This window comes from Danio rerio, chromosome 1 (assembly GCF_052040795.2).
Source record: "Danio rerio strain M-AB ecotype USA chromosome 1, GRCz13ab, whole genome shotgun sequence".
NCBI classification, from domain to species: domain Eukaryota; kingdom Metazoa; phylum Chordata; class Actinopteri; order Cypriniformes; family Danionidae; genus Danio; species Danio rerio.
In genome coordinates this window covers 54371590-54397393 of record NC_141021.1, presented here as the reverse complement: position 1 = coordinate 54397393, position 25804 = coordinate 54371590, and the positions used below count along the sequence as shown (strand labels likewise).

Sequence of the window (25804 nt, the reverse complement as noted above, 5' to 3'; positions counted from 1 at the left end):
TTAGGCAAGTCATTGTATAATGATGGTTTGTAGACTATCGAGAAAAAAATAGCTTAAAGGGGCTAATAATTTTGACCTTAAAATGTTTTTAAAAAAATTAAAAACTGCTTTTATTCTAGCCGAAATAAAACAAATAAGACTTTAAGAAAAAATATTATCAGACATACTGTGACAATTTCCTTGCTCTGTTAAACATCATTTAGGAGATATTTAAAAAAAGAATAAAAAATTTCAAGGGGGGCTAATAATTCTGACTGTATACAAAAACATCCCGGACGGTGTGTTGAAGGAAGTTGGAGCTAAACTATACAGGACACCGGCCCTCCAGGACTGAGTTCGGACACCCCTGACTTAATGCAATAGTAACATAAACAATCCCATTTGTAACACAGTGGAGTTCAATCCTGAAGACACTAAACATCGAAAAATCCCCATCTTTCTTCATCAACCTCATTCATCAACCATTGTCAGGTGACAGTACAGTACATTTAAACTAAATCTGATTCATTTACTCTATTTATATGAAACATTTAATTTCAGTAACAATAAAACATCAAAACATCTCCAGCAGATGGGATGGCAAACAAATTAAAGTTTACCAAAGACCAACTTTGGCCCTCGGGTCCTAGTTTGGGCATCATTGAGCTATACAGTCTTCCGACAGACCAAAGGACTGGGCACTTTGGCCTAAAATCAAAACCTCGATTAATTGAACATTTTATTTGATTACAATTAGTAAACGATTTATTTATTTATTTATATATTGTCTTTCTTTTTTTTCATTCTTTTAAAACCTCTTTTAACACATTTTAATCTGTTTTTTTCTGTTTTTTATTAATTGGTTTTTATGTTCGTATACTTGTCTTTTTTTTCTTTTTTTTTTCTTTGTTTATGTAAAGCACTTTGAATTGACACTGTGTATGAAATGTGCTATATTAATAAACTTGCCTTGCCTTATTTTATCTTATATGCCCTCATAATTCACTGACAAGTTTTGTACAGAAATATGTCACACATATTACAGGTGGGAGATTTCTGAATGAAGGGTGCATTGCTTGATTTTGAAATATTTGAAGGAAGCACACTCACTATCTGCGGTCTATGATTATTTATTAAACATTAATGTTAAACAACTGAAATCAAAACACACATTGCCTAAAATGAACAGTCACCTTTTTCTCATTAAAACGTAATAAATAACTTGCACTTTTGGACACAAAATCAATTACTTTCAGTGTTTTTCATATAAAAATATAAAATAAGCAGTATGTCTTCTGAATAAAACAACTCTTGTATATTCTGTAAATAATATTTTAAACTCTGCATTTCTTGCATCTTCTGTAAACAAATATTTTAATGTAAATAATTTTGGTGCAATGGAAAATATGCCGTCTTGAGGCATCTTCCAATCACGATCAATGTCGTGCAAAGTAAGGCTCAAGAATAGGTCCAGCACCCTACTTGGCAGGAGATCAGATGTGGCTGCAGAAATATAAATCCGCCTCAGCCTTGACTCCACATGCAATAGGGAAAGTAATCGTCCTGGAAAAATTAGATCGATTATAGGTTCTGAAAGTCGAAGTACTTTTCGATAAATCACCAGCCCTATATGCCATATATATTGTTTTTTGTTGTCATAAAAAGGGCGAAATTATTAGCCCTCCTGTGCAATATTTATTCTTACTGAAGGTGATATTTAATTTAAATTATGAAAGTGTTTCCTATTTCTTTCTTCAAGAGAAAATATTATCGGCTAGGTTGGCTAAAATAAACAGTTTTTTCTTTTTAAAAACATTTTAAGGTCAATATTAAGCAATATTTTTTTTATTGGCTACAGAGCTTACCATTGTAATACATTGACTTGCCTTAGTACACTAGCTTTAACCTAGTTAAGCCTTTAAATGTCACTTTAAGCTGTACAATAGTATCTTGAAAAAGATCTCGTCAAATATTATGTGCTGTCATCATGGCAAACATAAAACAAATCAGTTATTAGGAACATAATGTTTAGAAATGTCTTGGAAAAATCTTTCCATTAAACAAAAAAGGGGAAATGAATATAAAATCATTGACATTTTACAGGAGGGTTTATAATTCTGGCTTCAAACTGCACTGGCCATTAGAATAAAACGCTTTAACTACTATATTATCTTATTAATGCATTGCAAAAACACAAACCTAGAATAAAACACATTTTAAAATTCCAAGCAATTATGCAAAGCGCGATCAATGGCAGCAGGAAAGACTGCATTCTTGTCGTCAGCGGCCTGCATTTACAGTAACACGCAATACTAATGCTGCAGGCTTTACTTCAGCGAGTTAATGTAAGGTAAGGAACCCGTTTCTCCCTCCTCTTTCTTTTTCTATGACTCATCTATAGGCCCCGATCCTGCATTACACTATTGCAGGGTGGTCTCCTAAATCCACATCTGTTTTGTGGCAAACCACAGCGCCCAGGCTGCCTAGCGGCACGCTCAACTATGCTTATCTTGCACCTTCTCCAGCCGTGAAACTCTGCTGTGCCTCTGCTGTCAAACTTTAAGAGGCAGATTAGCCTGCTCTTTTATTAGGACGCCATTCTCATGGGCCGCTTAAGCCAACACCACAAAGGGGACTTACAAATTACGGCCCATTTTAATCCAGGACTACAGGCTTAATCCAGCACAAAGCTTAATCAACATCTGTGAAAGCAGACCTTGGAATTTAGAGCTGGGGATTGTTTTAGAAATGACAACCACAGGTCAAGAAGGCGGATTTGACCATGGTCATAATTAACAGTTTATAGATTAAGAAAAAAAATACTGATTGAGATGAAATGAGCACTACAACCTATTTCTTGTCGTATACTCGTAAAAATAAAGGTTCTTTGCTGGCATCTGTGGTTCCTTCACTGTAAAAAAAAATGATTAGTAGAAATTACTTAAAATAATTGAGTAAACCTACTGCTTTTAAACCGATTAGTTCATTCATTGATTTTCTTTTTGGCTTAGTCCTTTTATTAATCAGGGGTCGCCACAACGGAATGAACCGCCAACTTATCCAGCATATGTTTTACGCAGCAGATGCAACCCACCATTGGGAAACATCCATACACCCTCACTCACACACATACAGACAATTTAGCTTATTCAATTCAACTATACCACATATCTTTGAACTTACGGGGGAGACAGGAGCATCCGGAGGAAACCCACGCCAACATGGGGAGAACATGCACACTCCACACAGAAACGCCACCTGACCCAGCCGGGGCTCAATCCAGTGACCTTCTTGCTGTGAGGCGATTGTGCTACCCACTATGCTGGCCACTGATTAGTTGACTTTACCTAACATATGCAAGTAATCCTGTTGCCTTTAAGCAGAGATGCCCAAACTAGGGCCCGCTGGCCAAAGCTGACCCACGGTAAGCTTTGATTTGGCCCTCCATCCCATCTGAGACGGATGATGGAGAAGGATGTAGAATTTGAGGGGAATGCCTTTAACAGAGATTGTCATTTTAATTTAACATAACTTCTGTTTTTTTAACTCTACTCTAACCAAAAATGGTTATTCTGTGGCTTTAATGCCAAAAAAGAAATAAAGAATCACTATAAAATAAAATAAAAACTTAAAAAGATGAACCATTTGTTTTGAGGAATGGGAATTAAATTTCAAGGAATGGGAATTGGAAAGTTCATGAAACCGTCGATGCCAATAAAGAACCTTTATGAGTTGCACGTTAATTGGAATAATGAATATGCAAAGCAGCCGACACAACAAGAAAATCAACAAAAACACTGACATTCCTGGTAAAGAGCAAGGTCAGAGAAAGGGCACAGAGGTTGGCATTACCACACAGAAGGGCACAAATCCAAAACCACAGTCTTCGTGTTTCACACACACACAGATCTCCCAGCCATTACTCTACAACATAGCATGAAAAGCAGTCCTGCTTTCAGCGCACGCATACTTTCACACACATACAAATACATACATGCACGCACACGCACACACACCCAGTTCTTTGTTAAGCAGACCCACGGTCGGCTTGCGGTTGCAGTTTCCATTAAAACTCACATGAGAGAACCATATGCAAGCGATATAGTCGGTGTGTGTGGTTTTATCCCAACACAAACACACACACTTTGCTTTTTACCCTTCCCTTGTGGCTTGCTCTTAAATAATGATATTTTATGTAGATAATTCCTGCAGCTGCTCCTCCACATAAACTCGGCATTCTTCTCAACGCTAACCACCGTCTTACCATACGAACGTATAAACGCAGCATACGAGAGTATAAACAGGCAGATTTATGATGCATGTGTGCGCGTATTCTCTCGAAAAATGTATTTTTGATGCTTGTACTTATTTAAAATGAGCCAAAATAACACAATTCTTGAGATTTTTTTGGGTACAACTTAATTGTTTTATGTTCAATCCATTTAAATTTGTTAACTTAATCGGTTTATGTTGGGACAGCATTAATTAATTGTGTGGGACACTGCATTTTTTACAGCTCTTTCGAAAAAAAAAGTTAGTTTTTTTAGTGTGCAAAATTGAAAAGGCAAAACACAGGCTCATACTAAAAAACGTAGCCCTATATACATTTCTGGAGAGCGCAAAATATGTAGCCAAAAGTACGTATGGCTGCACTTCAACTTTAAAACGAATGCTACAGGGCGATACGACACTGCTCCTTTTCGCGCTAACTAGCTGACCGCTTACCTTCGTATGGACGCCTTTCCCGCAGTAACCAGTTTGTCCAGTTAGCTCGCCGCTTATGTCAGCGGAATTGAGATGCAGAGAGGAGTTGAGTCTGGCGAAGAACGATTCCATTAAGTGGATAAGAAAAATTAAATAAACAAGTAAATAACAGGGTGAGAATGTGTGAGAATCTAAAAACATGGTAAAAAACAGACGACCGCAAGGGCTTTTTTTTCTGTATTGCTTTTTAAAACTGTCGGCTGGGTGGGCGGGTCAAAAGGAGCTTTTGAAAACACTATTGGTTGGGTTCAGAGAAGGAAGAGGGTGGGCAAGTCGATCCGTCAGTCAGTCAGTCTGTCAACAGCGGCCTCTGGTGGATTTACGCAAGAACAGCAGGCACAAATGGCACTCGTGAGAGAAATTTGAGATCTAAAAAGCGTACACAGCAGCCTCTGGTGGATTTGCGAAAATAAAAACTGCAACAAAGACGTACCCCCTGGGAAGTTTTTGGCACTCTCCAAAAATGTATATAGGGGTACATAATCAGAATGTGCCTGGGTTGGAAAAAGGAATCAAATCCATTTTTCTGTCGATTAAATCTCTGCTATTTTAATAGTTTGCTTAATCGATTCAAACTCTATTTATCTCGATCTGAAGATAAATCTGGCTTGAAAGTAGATTAATTACATCATGAAAAGGAAATCAAAGTTTAATTCAGTATGTTAGTCGTTTTATACATTGGAAAAAATGCTGGGTTCCACACAAGAGCATCCCAACACAAATCTATTCAACTTAGGCTCATTCTGATTACGTACCCCTATATACATTTCTGGAGAGCACCAAATCCGTCCCAGGAGCTACGATTTTTGTTTTTCGCGAATCCAGAGGGAGCTGGGTATGCTTTTTCAGATGTCAAATTTTTCTCGTGATCGCCATTCATGCCTGCTGTTCTCGCATAAATCCACCAGAGGCCACTGTTAACTGACTGACTGTCTGATTGACTGACCGACCGACCAATACACATGCCCACCCCCTTCCTTAACCCAACCGGTAGTGTTTTTAGAAGCACTGATTGACCAGCGCCCACCCACTTCCCTAAACCCAACCAACAGTGTTTTGAAAAGCAATCAAGAAAAAGAAAAGCCCTCGTGGCTGCTTGATTTTTACCACATTCTCACCCTGTTATTTACTTGTTTGTTTATTTCTTAGCTTTTGCTTTGTTTTACCTGCTTTCTGGAATCGTTCTTTGCCAGCCTCAAATCCTGTCGTCATGGTCAACTCCGCTCTGCATCTCAAATCCTCTGAAGTACGTGACGAGCCAAAAGATCAATCTGGTAACAGTGGAATAGCCATCCACACGGAGGCGTCATACCACCCCGTAGCTTTCATTTTAAAGACGAAATCCAGCCATACGTTCCTCTGGCTACATAATTTGTGATCTCCAGAAATGAATACAGGGCTTCGTTTTCAGAATGAGCCTATGCTGAATATATTAATTGTTTTTGCTAATTTAAATAAATTGAACATAAAACAATTAAGCTATCTCTCCCCCCCACCAAAAAAAAAAAAAAAACAAGATTTGTTTTGATTCAGCTATTTTTAAATAAGTACACTGTTGAAAAACATACAATTTTAAGGCAACTTGATGCAGAGCTTTTTTAGTTGACAACTTAAATTGAGTCAAGTGCAACCCAGTACTGGGAAACCCCCATACACACTCATACACAGCAGCCAATTTACTTTATTCAAATCCCCTATAGCTCACCTATAGTTCATGTGTGGGGGAAACCGGAGCACACGGAGGCCGCCCTTATGCTGTAAATTGCCTTACAATTTTAAGTTGAGTCAACTTTTTTTTTTTACAGTGTAATTTGAACCAGTAACAAAAGTCCTTTTTTGAGTGTAAACTACACATGGGAATAAAAATAAATACGAAAAAGGCTTGTACCCTGTAGGATTCAGGCACTAGGAAACACTCTGAGATGCCCGGGGCTCGATGGGGACCTTCATGCACCAGATACGATTCTGTGGCCTGCAATCAAACACAAAAACATAGAGCGAGTTTAGTCATAAAGCTATACAGCGCACTCACACACACAAAAAAAACCCCTCTGTATCACAAAAGCTGACACTTTACGAGAACATACATCAATCAAATCATAACTCGTTTTGCTTCTCGGTGTCCTACTTGTGCTCACTACTGGAATAAACCAGTCTCTCATGTTTGTATGTCAAATAGACAGTCTAACAGACAGCTCAATTAACATAGGTGGAGCAGAACATTTAGCTGTTAGCTGGGCTTGAGTATACTGTGTGTGTGTGTGTGTGTGTGTGTGTGTGTGTGTGTGTGTGTGTGTGTGTGTGTGTGTGTGTGTGTGTGTGTATACAGTATAAACTGTAACTTATATTCCCCTACCCCAATCCTACACTGTAAAAAATGGACAAGATGAAGGAATTAAGTTAGCATTATAGTTTTTACAAATTGAAGTGGATTCAACATAAAACATATAGGTTGTCCCATAAAACTCAAGTATTGTGTGGTTTAAGCTTACTGTAATGATGTAGTTTGAACAAACATAATTTTTTTTGTGTATACCTTACAGGAAACCATGCAGTTTTACGTTCTAAAGCAAAAAATAAATAAACACTAATTTTGAATGATTTATAAGCCTTTTGATAAATGGATACATCAGCAGTGTCCTCATATTACACAATCTCCTTGTAATACCCATGTCATTATACACATGTGTCCTGATATTTCACACACAAAATATGTTATGTAGATACATCCACAGGTAATCAACTCCAAAATGCTGGTTTAGGCTAATTTACCCCAACACCTTATTTCTAGATAATGGAAAACTGATTCCAGATCAGTTGCGGCAGTCGGCTTCATGCTTTGCTGCATATACTGAAAATAAACAGTGTGCAATATTACAATTTTTACTAAGAAACCTGAAGTACGTTTACAAGTGAATTAATTTAAAAGTAAAACTTTGAAAAGACATTATTTTTACAATGTATGTGCTAAGAAATCATCCCTTCTGCAATAATTATAAATTATAAATATACAATTGTTAGACTAAAATTAATAGCTATTTGTAATGCTTTTATTAGTGTTCTTAAAATGTGGTTAAAAACAAAACATAAGTAGTCGACTATGAGTTTAGTTTGACCACTGTGTTTGCCTCATAGTAATGTGATGTAAAGATTTATAATGTTGTGTACATGTACTTATTTTATTTCCATTTTATGTGGCGCAGTGGGTAGCACGTTCACCTCACAGCAAGAAGGTCGTGGTTCGAGCCCCGGCTGGGTCAGTTGGCGTTTTGTGTGGAGTTTGCATGTTCTCCCCGCGTTGGCGCGGGTTTCCTCCAGGTGCTCCGGTTTCCCCCACAGTCCAAAGACATGCGGGACAGGTGAATTAGGTAAGCTAAAATGTCCATAGTGTATGTGTGTGAATGAGTGTGTATGAATGTTTCCCATTGATGTGTTGCAGCTGCATCCGCTCCTTAAACATTCGCTGGATAAGTTGGCGGTTCATTCCATAGTGGCGAACCCAGATTAATAAAGGGACTAAGCCGAAAAGAAAATGAATGAATTCCATTTTGTTTTAAGCCTCCCTTGGACAAGTGTTGAGAATTGGCAAGTCTGCTAAAACACTTAATGCATTTGGTTTGTCAAGAGTAATTGTGAAGTCCATGCCAAATAAGTGAAGTTTTTAAACTAATTTCGAGAGGAGCACGTGATATAATTGACTGCAGCTGGCCACCTATCTACACTCATTAGTTAGCCAATCAGATCTATCCTAACTCACTATAAGTAGCCTAGCTAGATATTACTCCCTTATCTTCGTTTTCCGAAGAAACCCCCCATCCACCCCTTCTCCTCCTTTTCTCCTTTACAAAAAAGGGGAGCTCTCGAGAACCACCTGATCTCGTACTCCCCTCACATGCTCTATGGACCTGGCAGGAGCCCTGGGCTCAACTATGTCCGAGCTCAGGGTCCTCTCCCGGTACAGCATGCCAAACCTGCTTACAGTTGTCAAGCAATATCTAAGTGTGAACTCTTGAAACAATAAATAAATAAAAAAGCATAGACATTTGTTAATACCTGTTAGCATCAAAGCTTAAAATCCACATTTACATGATCGATTACTGTTAGATTTTAACTTCCAAAAGTCTTAAAAGCTTGCTGATGGTGACTACATATGAATAATAATACTGCATATGATCCGTTTCCAGCCATGCAGTGCATTTTGAGTGTATAACGACTATTAAAATACATCAATATGTTATTATTTGAGGATTTTTATAAAAATGTTGATTGTTCTTACTACTACTTATTTAAAATGAGCTAATGACACAATTATTGAGATATTTTTGGGACAAATTAATTGTTTTATGTTCAATCCACTTAAATTTGTTCAATTAGTGTTGGGCAGTGGCGGTTCACTCCGCTGTGGCGACCCCGGATTAATAAAGGGACTAAGCCGTCAAGAAAATGAATGAATGAATGAAAGAGTGTTGGGCAGTGATGGAAAGAGTACTGAAAAATCATATTCAAGTAATAGTACCATTACTTGCCTAAAAATGTAGTGCAAGTAGAGTAAAAGTATCTGTTGTATATGTTACTCAGAGTATTAGTAAAAAGTAGCCCTTTCCAAAGTACTCAAGAGTAGTGGGTTTTACTCTGTGAAAGGCTGATGCGATTACATGTAATTTGTGCATGTGTGTGTAAACGTAACATTCTGTAGTGCATTTAGTTATTGCCCAGCAGGCACACAACATCATAAGACGTTATTATTAGGTTAGATTTAGGTAGTGATGTCAGGTGACCAAAATTCAATGGCTCACCAGCGTCTAAGGACAACGTTATTTTGATGTCCAATAATGGCATCAAATGACGTTGATATTTGGTTGATTTTAGGTTGTGTGTGGTAGATAGTGACCAAATTCCAATGTCGAGCCAACATCTTAAACCAACGTCATATTGACGTCAAATACTGACGTTTATTCCTCAGGTATGGTAACCAAAATCCAACATCTGATAGACATCATAGTGGTAACATCCACACAATTTCAAGCTGTGACATCAGACATTGATATTAGGTTGGTTTTAGGTTGGACTGACGTTGAGTTCAAAATGCAACGTCCCCATGACGTTATGGTACAACGTCAATCTGACGTCATGTTGACATCTTGTCCCTGATTGGCGTTTAAGGCCATTTCGGTCATCATACAGTAAACATCCATCATCTTCTCAGCAGTGACATGCATCTAAACAGTCTCTGGGTCAATGAGTGTAAAGATTTTGGACATCTTCTTGGACACTTTTAATGCTTCCAAACAGTTTGCTTCAATTATAAAGCACATGTCTTGAGGTAGTTCATCATGATGTGATTTACCTTCTACGTGTGATTTGATTGGACAGGAATCACAGGACTGATTCTAATCCCCATATACAAGAATAAAGTAGTGACTGCAGATTGAAGGACAGTAGTGGAGTAAAAGTACAGATACTGCACTAAAGCTGTACTCAAGTGAGAGTAGAAATACACATTTATAAACTACCTAGTAAATTACAATTCCTGAGAAAAACTACTCAATTACAGGAGTTTGAGTATTTGTAGCTGGTTACTTTACACCACTGGTGTTGGGACAACATGAAGGAATTGTGTGAAATGGATAATAATAATAATAATGATAATAATAATAATAATAATAATTCAGTTCAATTCATTTATAAAGGGCACCTTTCTGGACAACCAAGGTCATCTTGCAACAAGCATCAGACATACCAAAACAAGTCAATAAAACAATTAATAAAAAATAAAACAATGCCAGTAAAAAAAAAAAAGTTAAAAAGTTATTATTTTTACAATGTGTGTGCTGAGAAAACATCAATTCTGCAATTACTATGGATTATAAATATAAAAGCTTAAACATTTGTTAATACAGTGGGCATCAAAGCTCAAAGAATACATAAATAAAGTGTACATTTACATGATCGATTACCATACCAGCTTCTAAAAGCTTGCTAATGGTGACTACATACATTTACATTACATTTACATTTAGCAGACGCTTTTATCCAAAGCGACTTACAAATGAGGACAAGGAAGCAATTTACACAACTATAAGAGCAACAATGAATAAGTGCTATAGGCAAGTTTCAGGTCTGTAAAGTCTAAGAAGGAAAGCATTAGTACATTTTTTTATTTTTTTTATTTTATTTTTTTTTTTTTGAGTACAGTTAGTGGTATATCCAGAGAGGCAATTGCAGATTAGGAAGTGAAGTGGAAACTAAATAGTTGAGTTTTTAGTTGTTTCTTGAAAACAGCGAGTGATGTTCTGATGCAGTTAGGGATTTCATTCCACCAACTGGGCAGATTGATCGCGAGCGTTCGGGAAAGTGATTTCTTCCCTCTTTGGGATGGAACCACGAGGCGACGTTCATTCACAGAACGCAAGTTTCTGGAGGGCACATAGATCTGCAGAAGTGAGAGCAGATAAGAATGAGCAAAGCCAGAAGTCGCTTTGTAGGCAAACATCAGAGCTTTGAATTTGATGCAAGCAGCAACTGGCAGCCAGCGCAAAAGGATGAGCAGCGGAGTGACATGTGCTCGTTTAGGTTCATTAAAGACCACTCGTGCTGCTGCGTTAAGGAGCAGCTGAAGAGGCTTGATAGAGTTAGCTGGAAGCCCCGCTAGTAGAGAGTTGCAGTAATCCAGTTTGGAGAGAACAAGAGCTTGAACAAGGAGTTGAGCTGCATGTTCAGATAAGAAGGGTCTGATCTTTCTGATGTTATAGGAAATATAGAAAATATTAGGAAATATACGATTATTAATATTGCATATGATCCATTTCCACCCATGCAATGCATTTTGAGTATGACGATGGTTACTATTTGAGGATTTTTAAAAATTTTAGCTTGATCTTGAGTTGCTTCAATGTAAAAGTCTGCATAAATGATGATGAATAATGTCTGTAAAGTTCTTTTCTATGTAATCATGTTTTTAGATTTAATTAAATGGAGTGAAAATGTGTACAAAAAAGCAGCTTCTAACCTATAAAATGGTGCGCACCTTAAAATCCATGAAAGATATTTGAAAAGACAGAAAGAAAGGAGAAAGGCCCATGTGAGAGGCTGAAACTCAAAATTTTTCAAACCACACCAGGTATCAAGCGAGCCAACCAAGACCTCATTCAACAACTATCCACCATCTACACACTAATAATGTTCAGATATGAACAATAAACTTTGACCACAAATACACGTTTGTGTGCATAAATACATATCAAGATCCATTCCAGCACACACACACACACACACACAGTTCACTCATAATAAGTCCCAGGCATTGGCACAGGGCTCGGGCAGTGGTGAATAACAAAGCCTATTCATATCCACCCAATGAAACGTTAGCTTTCCCCAATTTTCCCTCACTTTTATAGGGTCTTAGCTGCAGCGTGCTACAATCTCATTCAAGCAGGGAACAATTGCTGATTGGCTTTATTAGAACGTAAACATGCATTTTCATAATTAAAGAGAACAATTAAAAAAAAGCGAGGCAAGTTCACGGCTCTCTGTTTGTTGGAAAGTGTGAAAGTTGTTTTATGAGGCAGCAAACAAGCAGGTGAGTCGTTCTTTAAACATTTTGTAAGGCAAAATGCAGCGGCCTATTTTCTGAGACAAAATAGGGAGCATATTACTCCAGTCTTATGCGCTTTAGATTTATTTCTAATAGCAGAAAATATGACCACATTACCCTTCTTCTAAGGGGCCTTCATTGGCTGCCTGTCTAATTCAGAACTAATTTTAAAGTGCTTTCACTGGTATATAAATCCCTCCATATATCTCAGAGCTGCTTCACTTTTACACTCCCGTAAGATCTCTTAGGTCAAGTGATCAGAATCTTCTTTCAGTTCCTCAGTCCAGGCTGAAAAGTAGAGGGGGCAGAGCTTTCTCTGTGGCGGGTCCCCGGTTGTGAAACACCTTGCCCCTTCAGATTAGAATGGCTCCATCATTATCTATTTTTAAATCACTTCTTAAATCACTTCCTTTTTAAGATTATTTTAATAGTCCTTTCTGCTGCTACATTTGACATTTTTACAGACGTTTCTCTTGCCTTATTTCTGTTTTTATATTCTGTCTTTTTATTTTTACCTTGTCTTATGTACAGCACTTTGGTCAGTCGTGTGACTGCTTTTAAATGGGCTCTATAAATAAATGAACTTGAACTTCACACTGGGTGCCTTACTTTTGTTTTTAAATCTCTAAATGGTACAACTCAATCAACTCAGATCCCCTTTCGTCCTTCAGGTAACACTTAATTTTGATGGTCCATTTGAGGAATTAGTAGACTGTTTGCTTAATATCTGCTGATACTGCTCCTTCATTTAACTAACTATAAGAAGTAAATGTTAACTTACACTAACCCTAACCCCAACCTAACAGTCTACTTATAATCTAAAGAGAATTATTTGGCATGTAGATACAATGTAACTTGAATTAACCAAATGGACCACCAAAATAAAGTGCGACCGTCCTCCAATTAGGAATGGCTGAAGTGAAACCGACTCAGTGTCAAAATCCTGAAGTGCAACTGTTTTAAAACTGCACCGAAGCAAAATCTGAACTACCCAGGTCACGTGACTAAGTTGATTCGAAACACCCAGGTCATGTGACTAAAGCAATTCAAAGCATCAGTCATTTCAGAAGCGTTTTGAGACCTGGCGATTCGGTCTGAAAAAATACTATTCATGTAGCCTAGTAGACCAAGCGTGTGCAGAGTAACTGTGCTGTAAATGGCCTGCGTTTGAATCCCGTCTTGTACAAATACTCTAATATTATGACTTGATGTATTTTTATGACCAAAACAAGACATATTTATTCATTAATGTTCATGTCAACTAATGTTTAAACATTACAAGAACATCTATAGCTGCATCACTCTGGATTCGAACCATTTGAACCCATTATCTCCGCATGCTAGTCTGGAACTCTCAACGCTTCAATAAATCACTTCTTGACACCTCAACCCTACAACCTGGGGTTTAATACCTCAATTTGCTCAACTGCTTCTTTGTGGAAGCTTTTCCAGAGCTATACATAAAGAATGACTACTAGGTGTCACTGTAGAGACGGGTTTTGAAACGTTTCCAAGCTTCGACAAATTTGCTTTGACTGTTTCAGTGTCGAAGCAACCCCAACCTAACAGTCTACTTATAATCTGAAGATCATTAGTTGGCATGTAGATGCAATGTAACTTAAATTCGACAAACGGACCATCAAAATAAAGTGCTTCCAATTAGGAATGGCTAAAGTGAGACTCAGTGTCGAAATCTCGAAGTGCAAGTGTTTTGAAACTGCACCGAAGCATGATCTGAACTACCCAGGTCACGTGACTAAGTTGATTCGAAGCACCCAGGTCATGTGACTAAAGCGATTCAAAGTATCAGTCATTTCAGAAGTGCTTTGAGATCTGGCGACTCGGTCTAAAAAAAAAAAGTACTTTTTCATGTAGCCTAGTGGACCAAGCGTGTGCACAGAGTAACTGTATTACAAATGGCCTGTGTTCGAATCCCGACTTGTACAAACACTCTGATATTATGACTTGATGTATTTTAATAATGTAACCTTTTTATGACCAAAACAAGACATATTTATTCATTCATGTTCATGTCAACCAATGTTTAAACACATTACAAGAACATCTATAGCTGCATCACTCTGGATTCGAACCATTTGAACCCATTATCTCCGCATGCTAGTCTGGAACTCTCACCGCTTCAATAAATCACTTGACACCTCAACTCTAATACCTCAATTTGCTCAACTGTTTCTTTGCTGAAGCTTTTCCAGAGCTATACATAAAGAATGACCACTAGGTGTCACTGTAGAGACGGGTTTCGAAACGTTTCCAAGCTTCGACAAATTTGCTTTGACTGTTTCAGTGTCGAAGCAACCCCAACCTAAGAGTCTACTTATAATCTGAAGATCATTAGTTGGCATGTAGATGCAATGTAACTTAAATTCGACAAACGGACCCTCAAAATAAAGTGCTTCCAATTAGGAATGACTGAAGTGAAACTGACTCAGTGTTGAAATCTCGAAGTGCAAGTGTTTTGAAACTGCACCGAAGCATGATCTGAACCAACCAAACAAGACATATTTGTTCATTCATGTTCATGTCAACCAATGTTTAAACACATTACAAGAACATCTATAGCTGCATCACTCTGGATTCGAACTCCCAGCTGCCGGAAATAAAACGTAAAATTACGTATTTTTTTACTTTACTGTGAAATTAAGGTCAATTTTTTTTACAGTGCAGAAATGAATGACTACACATATAAAGTCGGTCTGATCTGTCTATTTGGGCTATTCTTAGATGTCTATTAGATTTTCACTGACAGCCCAAGTTTAGCCTTGTTTTAGCCAAGCTGTCTCCGTTTAGACGTCTATTAAACATAAAATAGTTAGCTGGGAACTGTAAGGTTTTAAGCAGCGACTGCAGATATAAACGTTCTCCTTATGTGGATTTGAGGTATCGATTGACTCAAGCGTTCACGTCTGTTTAGTTTCAGAGTATTGATGACTCTCATTTTCCAGGAAATCAATGAAATCTCCAAGCAGAAACCCTTCCCACCGGCTCACTCGATTTCTCTTAATTGAACTGACTCGATCCTCAGCTCTTAAGATAAACCGGCAAATTAAAGCCGTCAGCGAGAGCAGGCCTCACAAAGCAGCTGAACAAACTCAAGCCGAGCGTGTTTCGCGGCGCTGAGATCATCCGTTCATTTGTCTTGTCCACAGATGGAGAGCAGAAGTCTAGGTTGGCGCCTGGAGGAACTCAGACTTTCGCTATTATGCTTATTTTCGAGAGGAGGAACCTCGGCCTCCAAAAAAGCTCCTATTTTTTCTGCAGCGAGCTATTAATTATATATGGGCTGTATGCATATGGAGCATATGCAGGGTCCATATGGCCAGCCCTCAGCCAGAATCTCAAGCCTCTTCTTAATTAACATTTTAGAGGCGAAGCGCACAGAGAAAAGAGGGACATTTCAAAGCGGCTCTGGGAGCCTCTGACCTAATTGGAGTCAATGGAGATGTATGTAAATGTGTTAATTACGACAAGTTTCCGCGCTCTCACCGATAAATAGCGCTCTTTGTTTAAAATGTTTAATTGGTGGGAATAAGGGAATCAAACGAGGGGCTTCCTCCATAGGTCCTAATGGGAGAGAGAGAGAGAGAGAGAGAGAGAGAGAAATGTGTATATGGGATTTGAGGCATATGGCAATATGTTTGTGGTTTAGTGGCATGCGTAAGTGGTTAAATTCCTGAAATCAGAAGTTTCTCACACACACACTTTTGTGGTCTGTAGTTTAAGAGTGAAGTGTGTAATTTCAGCGTCAAACAGAACTGCAGAATTAATGAGTGTTTCGACTACTTTTAAACCCACAGTGCCTATTGTTTGGATCAACTGTTAGCCCCACCCCTGATCTTATGCCATTGGTTGAGTTGATGTTCTTTGAAAAAATAGCCTGTATATAAGCTCTTACCTGTAAACTGTACACTTTCAGGTGATTGTCTGCACTAATGTTGGTCAGTGTATTGCTTTGCAGTTGTTAATGTGTTCTGGGTTGTCGTGTAAAGACATAGTTCACCCAAAAATATCAATTTGGTCATCTCATGTTTTTCCAAACAAACATTGGACCCCATTGTCTTACACTGTAATGTCTTCTTTGCAGTGTTAGGGGTAACGCATTAGAAGTAATGCGATTTACGTATTAATATTATTTTTTTTAAAGTAACGAGTAAAGTAACGCATTACTTAACAATATTTGAGCAAACACATTGCTTTCAATTTTTATCAATCTGTATATACGGCATGTATGGCGCCAGGAAGTTCTTAGGAGTTAATAAATTTGTTTTTTTGAAAGGTAAATGAAGGTGTAGGTTATACAGCGTGCTGTAAATGCAGAGCTCCTTTATCTAAAAAAAGTAAAACACTCAAGTTCTGAAAGAGATGAAGCCTCAGGCAGGTATAAAAAAGTAACGCAAAAGTAATGTAACAGATTACATTTCATAAAAAGTAACTAACGCAACTAGTTACTTTGGGGAGTAACTCAATATTGTATTGCATTACTTTCTAAAGTCACTTTCCCCAACATTGGAGATTGTCTGGTCTGGTCATCTCATGTTTTTCCAAAAAAAAAATTGGACCCCATTGTCTTGCACTGTAATGTCCTCATCACAGTATTGGGGGTAACGCATTACAAGTAACATGAGTTATGTAATAATATTACTTTCTAAGTAACGAGTAAATTAATTCATAAAATCAAGTAATAATATTTGAGTTATTTTTAAAAATTTAAGTCGAGTTACTTTTTTTAGATTAATTAAAACACTTTAAAAAATAGTTTACTGAATTAAAATGAGTGTAATCACGTTAAATCACACTCTCAATGAGAAAATTTGCTCCCTGTGGCTTATTTTGAGATGATCAAGTTTGAAAAGTAGACGAAAACTAAATAAAAATTGAAATAAAAAGTGATGATGACTACAACTATTATAAAAACATACTGACATTTTTGTAGACTAATAAAATTGAGAGGAGAATGTGATTGGGGGATGTTTTTTGACAAATATCCAATCAGAATAAATCTTGGTGTGTGATGCACGGTGCACATGCACACATTTGAAAATTAACTGATCTTCAGTAGTGACGGGATGCGATTACATCATCATAAGAGCAGAGGAGATTTAGTCGACTAGAACCTTATGAAATTTAGGCGACTAAAACTAGACTAAAACTAAAATGATTCAGAAGACTAAAATATGACAAACTATAATGGAATTTTAGTCAAAAGACTAAGACTGAAACTAAATCAAAATTTGCTGAAACAAAAGTAACGTGAAGCAATACATTCCATAAAAAGTAACTAAGTAGCGCAACTAGTTACTTTTTTGGGAAGTAACTCAATATTGTAAGGCATTACTTTTTAAAGTCACTTTCCCCACCACTGGAGATTGTCCGGGCTAATGTTGGCTGATGTGATGCTTTGCACTTGATGTTTTCTTGGTGGTCGTGTAAAGGCATAGTTCACTCAAAAATATAAATTTGGTCATCTCATGTTTTTCCATACATCTTAGGACCCCATTAGCTGACACTATAATGTCCTCTTTGTATAAAAAATAAGTCTAACAAGCTTTAAACATCATGACAGTGAATAAATAATGACCACATTTTAATTTGATTTATTACAAGAGGCACCAGTGCGAATAATATTTAGTAAAAACAGACAAACCAAAACCCACAATGCCTTACAGAAACCTATATGCATTTATAGAATAAACACACATTTTACATCGAGTACTCAAAACTAAAGAGTAATTCCCACTGACTGAATCAAATGGCTAACCTTCCAAGTTATCAAGACAATTTTATTCTCGCTCACTCGCTTTCCTTTGGCTTAGTCTTGATTGATAGAAGCTGTTACATTCATTCATTCAATTTCCTTCGGCTTAGTGTCTATTACAGAAGTTACCACAGTGGAATGAACCGCCTACTATTCCAGAATAGGTTTTACGCAGCGGATGCCCTTGCATTCGCAACCCAGTGCTGGGAACACAGTCACATTCACACACACTCATACACTACAACCATTTAAATTTTAATCAATTCACTTATAGCGCATGTCTTTGGACCGGGAGGGAAACCGGAGCACCTTGAGGAAATCCACACCAACAAGGGGGGAAAATGCAAACTCCACAGAAAAATGCCAAATGGGACTCGAATTAGCGACAGTGAGGCAACAGTGCTAACCACTAAGCCACCGTGCCACCTAGTAAGCTGTTACATTCAACCCAAATAAAAAGTTAAGTACAATCTGTTCCAGAAAAAATATAATACATATATAAATTATAATTAAGTTGATTCATCAAAAAATGAACAAGTTAATCCAAATCAAAAGTCAAATTACAAATCGTAATTGAACATAATCCACAGCTCAATTTTCTGAGTAATCAAGATAATTTAGTTATTACCTCTTATTTAAAGAAAATGACGTTTCAATATTAAGCTGCTGTAATGATAACAACAGAATAAACAATTGAATATTACAACTTCGACTAAACAGTAACTTTTTATTTCAAGATTGAATGGGGTACATGGACAGCTAGTGTTTTTCTGCCAACCTCCGGTAAAAGCTTAATGTGACTATTTTCAGTTTCATAAGGTTCATTTACAGCATCAGTGTAGTAATGTAATTAAAATACATTCAGTTAAATAGACAGTTAAAAAGAATTTATTCAAGCATAAAACGAGACTGTGCAGGATCAGCAGGCGAGCGCAGAAACTCCATTGAAAATACTGTGATTAAATAAACACCATCATATTTTAAAGACATGGCAGAGGAAAATGAAGTTTAACGCAGTGCTTCTTGTCCAGTCTAAGACACACTCTATATCGTATATCTATCAGGCAGTGAAGATCAATGATTTTTTTTTAAGAAATCAAACATTAAACACTGCAATTTTATAATGGAAAGTCATGCACTGGAAGCACTGAGGCTGGCTAGATGAAGTCCATGTGCATAAACTCCATTCCAGTTCCACATTTTAAAGTATACTACAGTAAATACTCCATTCCACTTCCACATTTTAAAGTATACAGTAAATACTCCATTCCACTTTCACATTTTAAAAGTATACTACAGTAAATACTCCATTCCACTTCAACATTTTAAAGTATACTACAGTAAATACTTTATTATAATTCCACATTTTAAAGTATACTACAGTAAATACTCCATTCCACTTCCACATTTTAAAGTATACTACAGTAAATACTCCATTCCAGTTCCACATACAGTAAATACTCCATTCCAGTTCCACATTTTAAAGTATACTACAGTAAATACTCCATTCCACTTCCACATTTTAAAGTATACAGTAAATACTCCATTCCACTTTCACATTTTAAAAGTATACTACAGTAAATACTACATTCCACTTCAACATTTTAAAGTATACTACAGTAAATACTTCATTATAATTCCACATTTTAAAGTATACTACAGTAAATACTCCATTCCACTTCCACATTTTAAAGTATACTACAGTAAATACTCCATTCCAGTTCCACATACAGTAAATACTCCATTCCAGTTCCACATGTTAAAGTATACTACAGTAAATACTCCTTTCCACTTTCACATTTTAAAAGTATACAGTAAATACTCCATTCCAGTTCCACATTTTAATGTATACTACAGTAAATACTCCATTCCAGTTCCACATACAGTAAATACTCCATTCCACTTTCACATTTTAAAGTATACTACAGTAAATACTCCATTCCAGTTCCACATACAGTAAATACTCCATTCCAGTTCCACATTTTAAAGTATACTACAGTAAATACTCAATTCCACTTTCACATTTTAAAAGTATACAGTAAATACTCCATTCCAGTTCCACATTTTAAAGTATACTACAGTAAATACTCCATTCTAATTCCACATTTTAAGTATACTACAGTAAATACAGTAAAACAGTACATCTTTTTCCCCAACACGCCGGAAAATACATACCAAAGTTTAATATTTAAGGGATTTGAAATAAGAGCAATGGTAATACCTCATCTAGCGTTTGCTTACAAAAAAAAACACTCAGCTCTTCCACACAGCTCCAAAAGACACACATAATAACTCATATCCACATCAATGCTGTTATCCATTCACTCAAACACAGGCTAACATATGTACCAGCTAACTTTACACACAATATTCCCACTCATAAACACACACACACACCTGGCAGTTCTCCACACACTGAAAAACCAGCTGGCTTGAGAACAATCAGCACAGGTCTCACTGATTTTCACTCGTTATTCTTTGTTTTTTTTGTGTGTGTGTGTGTGTTTGTCTCCAAACGACACAGCAATTACTATTAGCACCATTGTTTTTATCATTATTATGATTTACTAGCCACCAACTCTGAGCCAAATCAGCCAGCATATAAACCTGTCCTCTATGGCAACCGCATCAAAGAAAGAGAGATGGAGAGATGGAGAGGAAAAAAAAAGAGAGAAGGAGTGCTATATAAAAAGGATGAAGCGTCCTTTCTCTGTGTGTCTGCCAGTAGCACCTCGGGGAGAACTGTTGGAAAAATGTGATTTTTCACACCAGCATCTCAGAGGCAATAGCAGAAGGAGAAGCGGAGAGACAGACCGATAGAGAGAATCTGGAATGAACGACAGGCTGCTAATTATTAAAGCTCTGTTTGGGGTTTTGACATGAGTTTTTCTGGCCCGTGCCAAACCCAGTTTGCACCCGGCACCTCTGATCTCATCTTTCCTCGATTGGTGTTCAGGAGTGCTCCAGGTGTATCTAGGAGTTTGCGCATGTTGAATAGCAGTGGTGGAAAGAGTACTGAAAATCATACTCGAGTAAAAGTACCATAAATTGTCCGAAAATATAGTGTAAGCAGTGTAAAAGTGTCTGTTGTAAATATTACTCAAAGTACCAGTAGAAAGTAGACCTTTTAAAAGTAGTGAATATTGCGCTGTGAAAGGCTAATGCGTTTACATGCAGTTTGTGCAGGGATGTGTAAACGTAACATTCTGTAGAGCATTTAGTGATCTTCCTATATTTGTTCGCTCCTTTTCGCTTCTTTTATTCAATTGTTTGTTCGTCCCTTCATTTGTTCGTTCCTTCCTTGGTTCCTCTCTTCTGTCGTTCGCCCATTCATTTGTTCATATTTTGTTCCTTTCTTTATTTAGTCATTTGTTCATTCATTCGTTCATTCCTTCCTTCTTTAGTTTGTTCAGTCCTTCCTTGAATCCTTCCTTCATTTGATCCCTTCTTCGTTCCTCCCTTCATTTATTCATTTGTTTGTTTATATTTTGTTCCCTTCTTCATTAGGTCCATTGTTTATTCATTCGTGCCTTCCTTTCATAGTTTCAGTCCTTCCTTGAATTTGTTCCTTCCTTCATTCCTCCTTTCATTCGTTCACTCATTGATTCGTTCGTTCATATTTTGTTTCTTTCTTCATTAGGTCCTTTGTTCACTCATTCGTTCGTTCTGTCCTTCATTTGTTCAGTCCTTCCTTGAATGCTTCATTCATTTAGTCCTTCATTTCTCCCTTCATTCGTTCACTCATTCATATTTCGTTCCTTCCTTCATTAGGTCCTTTGTTCATTCATTCATTCGCTCATTTGTTTGTTCATTCCTTTCTTTCGTTTCTTCAGTTCTTCCTTGAATCCTTCCTTGATTCATTTGGTCCTTTCTTCGTTCCTCTCTTCATTTGTTCGCTCATTCATTCGTTTGTTCGTTCATATTTTGTTCCTTCATTAGGTCCTTTTTTATTCATGCATTTGTTCATTCCCTCCTTGCTTAGTTTGTTCATTCTTTCCTTAAATCCTTCATTCATTTGGTCCCTCTACGTTCCTCTCTTCATTTGTTCGCTCATTCATTCGTTCATATTTTGTTCCTTCCTTCATTAGGTCCTTTGTTCATTCATTCATTCGCTCCATAATTTGTTCAGTCCTTCCTTGAATCCGTCATTTATTTGGTCCTTTCTTCATTCATCCCTTCATTCGTTCATTTGTATTTTGTTCCTTTCTTCATTAGGTCCTTTGTTCATTCATTTACTTGTTCGTTCCTTCCTTCCTTCCTTAGTTTGTTTAGTGCTTTCTTGGGTCCTTCCTTCTTTTCTTCCTTCATTCGTTTGCTCATTTATTCGTTTGTTCAATCTTTTTTTGTTCCTTCCTTCATTAGGTCCACTGTTTATTAATTTGTTTGTTTGTTAGTTCCTACCTTAGTTTGTTCAGTCCTTTCTTGAATCCTTCCTTCATTCGGTCCTTCCTTTGTTCCTCCCTTTATTCGGTCATTCCCTCATTTGTTTGTTCTTTCATATTTCGTTCCTTCCTTTTTAGGTCTTTTTTTAATTCATTCGTTCCTTCCTTCCATAGTTTGTTCAGTCCTTCCTTGAATCCTTCCTTCATTCGGTCCTTCCTTCATTCATTCGGTCATTCATGTATTGTTCCTTCCTTAATTTGGTCCTTTGTTCATGTATTCATAAGTTTATTTGTTTGTTCCTTACTTCCCTACATCAGCCCTTCTTTGCATCCTTCATTCATTTGGTCCTTCCTTCGTTCCTCATATTCATATTTTGTTCCTTCCTTCATTAGGTACTTTGTTCATTAATTAATTTCTTCCTAGTTTGTTCAGGCCTTCCCTGAATCTTTCCTTCTATCATTAGTTCGGCCCTTCCTTCCATTCTTCCTTCGTTCCATTTAGTGATTGTTTAAGGCTGTTTGATGATTTCAGTCATCATAGAGCAAACATCCTTCATTTTCTCATCAGTGACACGCAGTCTCTGGGTCAATGTGTGTAAGGATTTTGGACATCTTCCTGGACATTTTAATGCCTTCAAACGGTTTGCTGCATTTATAAATGTCTTGAGGTTATTCAGTATCGTGCAATTTACTTTCTATGTGCTATTTGATTGGACAGGAATCACAGGACTGATTTTTCTACTTTAGCCAACCACCATAGCTAAGAAAGAAATGAAGTAGTGACTGCAGGTAAAGAAAGTAGTGAAGTAAAAGTACCAATACTGCACTAAAAAATGTACTCAAGAGAAAGTAAAATACACATTTTTAAAACTACTTAGTAAATTACAATTGCTAAGGGGGAAAAACTACTCAATTACAGTAATTGGAGTATTTATAATTTGTTACTTTACACCACTGTTGAATGGGCTGAATAAACGTGCATGTAGGTGGCTTTGCGTTATGGCATCTCATGTGCCAACACAGATGCCACAAACACAAAACGTCCTCCCATGAGAAGTTTACACCCAGAAACAAGTTCATGCAGCAGTCCACCAATCACTGCAGGGCACTGCATCCATGGCAACCCTGGCATGCAGACAACCAGTCAATCTAGAAAAGACGTTTCTGGAATTCACTGCCTCCATAACTAAGTCTGTGAGCTCTTTTTTTGCTTAATGTGAGCAAGTTTCCCGCCGTCCAGACACTTTAATCTGTCTTGAGTGCCTGACCTCGTTGACGGGGAGGAACGGCTTTGCATTTTCTTTTATTGCTTCGATCGCACAGGTGTGCTTGGGTGAAGAGGATGTTCATGGCTTTGAAAAGATTTGTCATGATGAAAAAATGCTTGCTGCAGGCAAATGTGGCGTTTCATATTCAGATCCAGCCCCTTACAGCCTGCAAAGGCCTGTCAATCTCGCATTTAAGGTCTGACTTAAAGCGCAAAATTCCCTATCTAAACACACTGCCTGATGTGCTTGCCGTGCAAATATTTATTCAGACACAATTACTAGAGCGTATAAGTGCTCGACTAACAAATAACTGGAAATTAAGTTGCCCAATGCTCGAAACTCAATTCAAAGCTGAGTTTCTTTCTCACACTCTGTAATTATACAGATTTAAAGAAGAAGATCTTAAGCATTCCTCTTGCATATATTATGTAGTGTTTGCGGCAGAAACTCTGTCAAGAAAGCAATCGTGCACTGTAAAAAATAATCAATTAGTCCTGACAGCATATGTTTTAAGTCATATTAGACTCAGTTAATCATCTTCTAACTTAATTGTATGAGCTGCACAAGCTGTTTTAAGTCAGATTAACATAAGTTCCATGGACTTGAAAGGTTGATTTAATTTAGCTTAATTTAAGGCAAATAGGTTTTTTTTTTACAGTGTTGTTTAAACTATCACTTTTTGTGCATGAAAACAATGTAATTTTCGTTTAATCATATTGTTGCTTTACCTCAACAAATTCATTCTGGCTTATTCATTTTGCAACCTTTATATTTTTTTGAAGATGAAAACATTTTGTCTAAAATATCTTGTATACACACTGTACACACTACACTGTATCATTATTATTATTACTACTACAACTACACTAAAAACCCGGTTGCCTTAAATTTTTAAGATGAATTAAATTAACCTTATGAGTCCATTGAACTTATATTATCTTAAACTGACTTAAAACAGCTTGCGTAACTTATAAAATTAAGTTGGAACTTGATCAACTTAAAGTAAACATGTGCTGTCAGGACTAATTGATCATATATTTATTTTAGTGTACATGCTAACCCCCTAAATAAAAATCTAGCGAGAAAACCCTGAACCCTGAGTCTATTTGTCTTGAAACTTTTAATGCCAAAAAATAAATCAACTGTCTTTAAAAATCAATAAGGCAGATATGGTATTGCAACATGATGTGTGACTAAATTTTGGTATTTATACACCTGATTTGCTGATTGTTTCAGAGCTGCTGCTTTTTATAGGATGATGGCTTTTCGATAAAGGTTAATATTCAAGTACAGCTTTAAAATATTATAAAACTAGCAAAACAACATATAGCTTTGAACAAATGACCTGCTGCATTATTGAATGTAGACTTTTAAAGACTGACAGATTATATGATTATATATAACTATATGCTCATCTTAGCTTATTACTCATTTTTTATATTTGTGGATGTTGCCTATACTGAAAAAAACTATATGATCAATAGTCCTGAAAGACTGTTTTTAGGTCATTGTAACTCATTAAACTAAGATAATTATGTTCTAACTTAATTTTATAAGTTAAGTAAGCTGTTTTAAGGTCAGTTAAACATAATATAAGTTCAATGGACTCATAAAGTTAATTTGATTTAGCCTAAAAATTTAAGGTAACCGGGATATAAGTGTAGTAGTTGTAATAATAATGATAATAATAATAATTATTACACTGTAAAAAGTGAGTTAACTTTACTTTTGAAAATTGAGTAAGCACTGCCTATATATTATTATAGATAAATGAGCTGTGCGTAAATATAAAAAATAAGTTACATGAGTTAAGTTGCAAGAGAAATACTTTACATTTAAGTAAAATCAACTTGTCTCTTCTAAGGCAATGTGTTTACTCACTTTAAGTAATTGCTTTTTACACGTGCTATACAAAATATAGTGCTATTGATGCTTTATCCAAATAGCTACACGCATTTTTATAACAGATATTCTCTGCTTTATTGATATTAGCTGCTAAGATTTGGAAAATAGGTTATACTTTTATCCCTCAGCGATGAGTTGT

General features: G+C 36.7%; 1 protein-coding gene and 1 long non-coding RNA gene across 29 annotated transcripts in view; both read right to left on the bottom strand.

Annotated features, from left to right (window-relative positions):
• nfixa (nuclear factor I/Xa) overlaps positions 1–25804 on the bottom strand; it is a 253724-nt gene that overhangs the window by 201557 nt on the left and 26363 nt on the right. For all 28 annotated transcript variants that reach the window (XR_015475493.1, XR_015475500.1, XR_015475495.1 and 25 more), the window contains exon 2: positions 6632–6715. Coding sequence is in view for 8 of the 28 variants with exons in the window: in NM_001366171.1 (NP_001353100.1) it covers positions 6632–6715 (84 nt within the window). In the remaining 20 variants the exon portion in view is untranslated. The remainder of the gene's footprint in view (positions 1–6631; positions 6716–25804) is intronic.
• Positions 860–5697, bottom strand: LOC147837521 (uncharacterized). Its single transcript, XR_015477031.1, has 2 exons — positions 1286–5697; positions 860–984 (listed from the first exon to the last, which is right to left on the bottom strand). It is a non-coding gene; the product is annotated as an uncharacterized LOC147837521 (long non-coding RNA).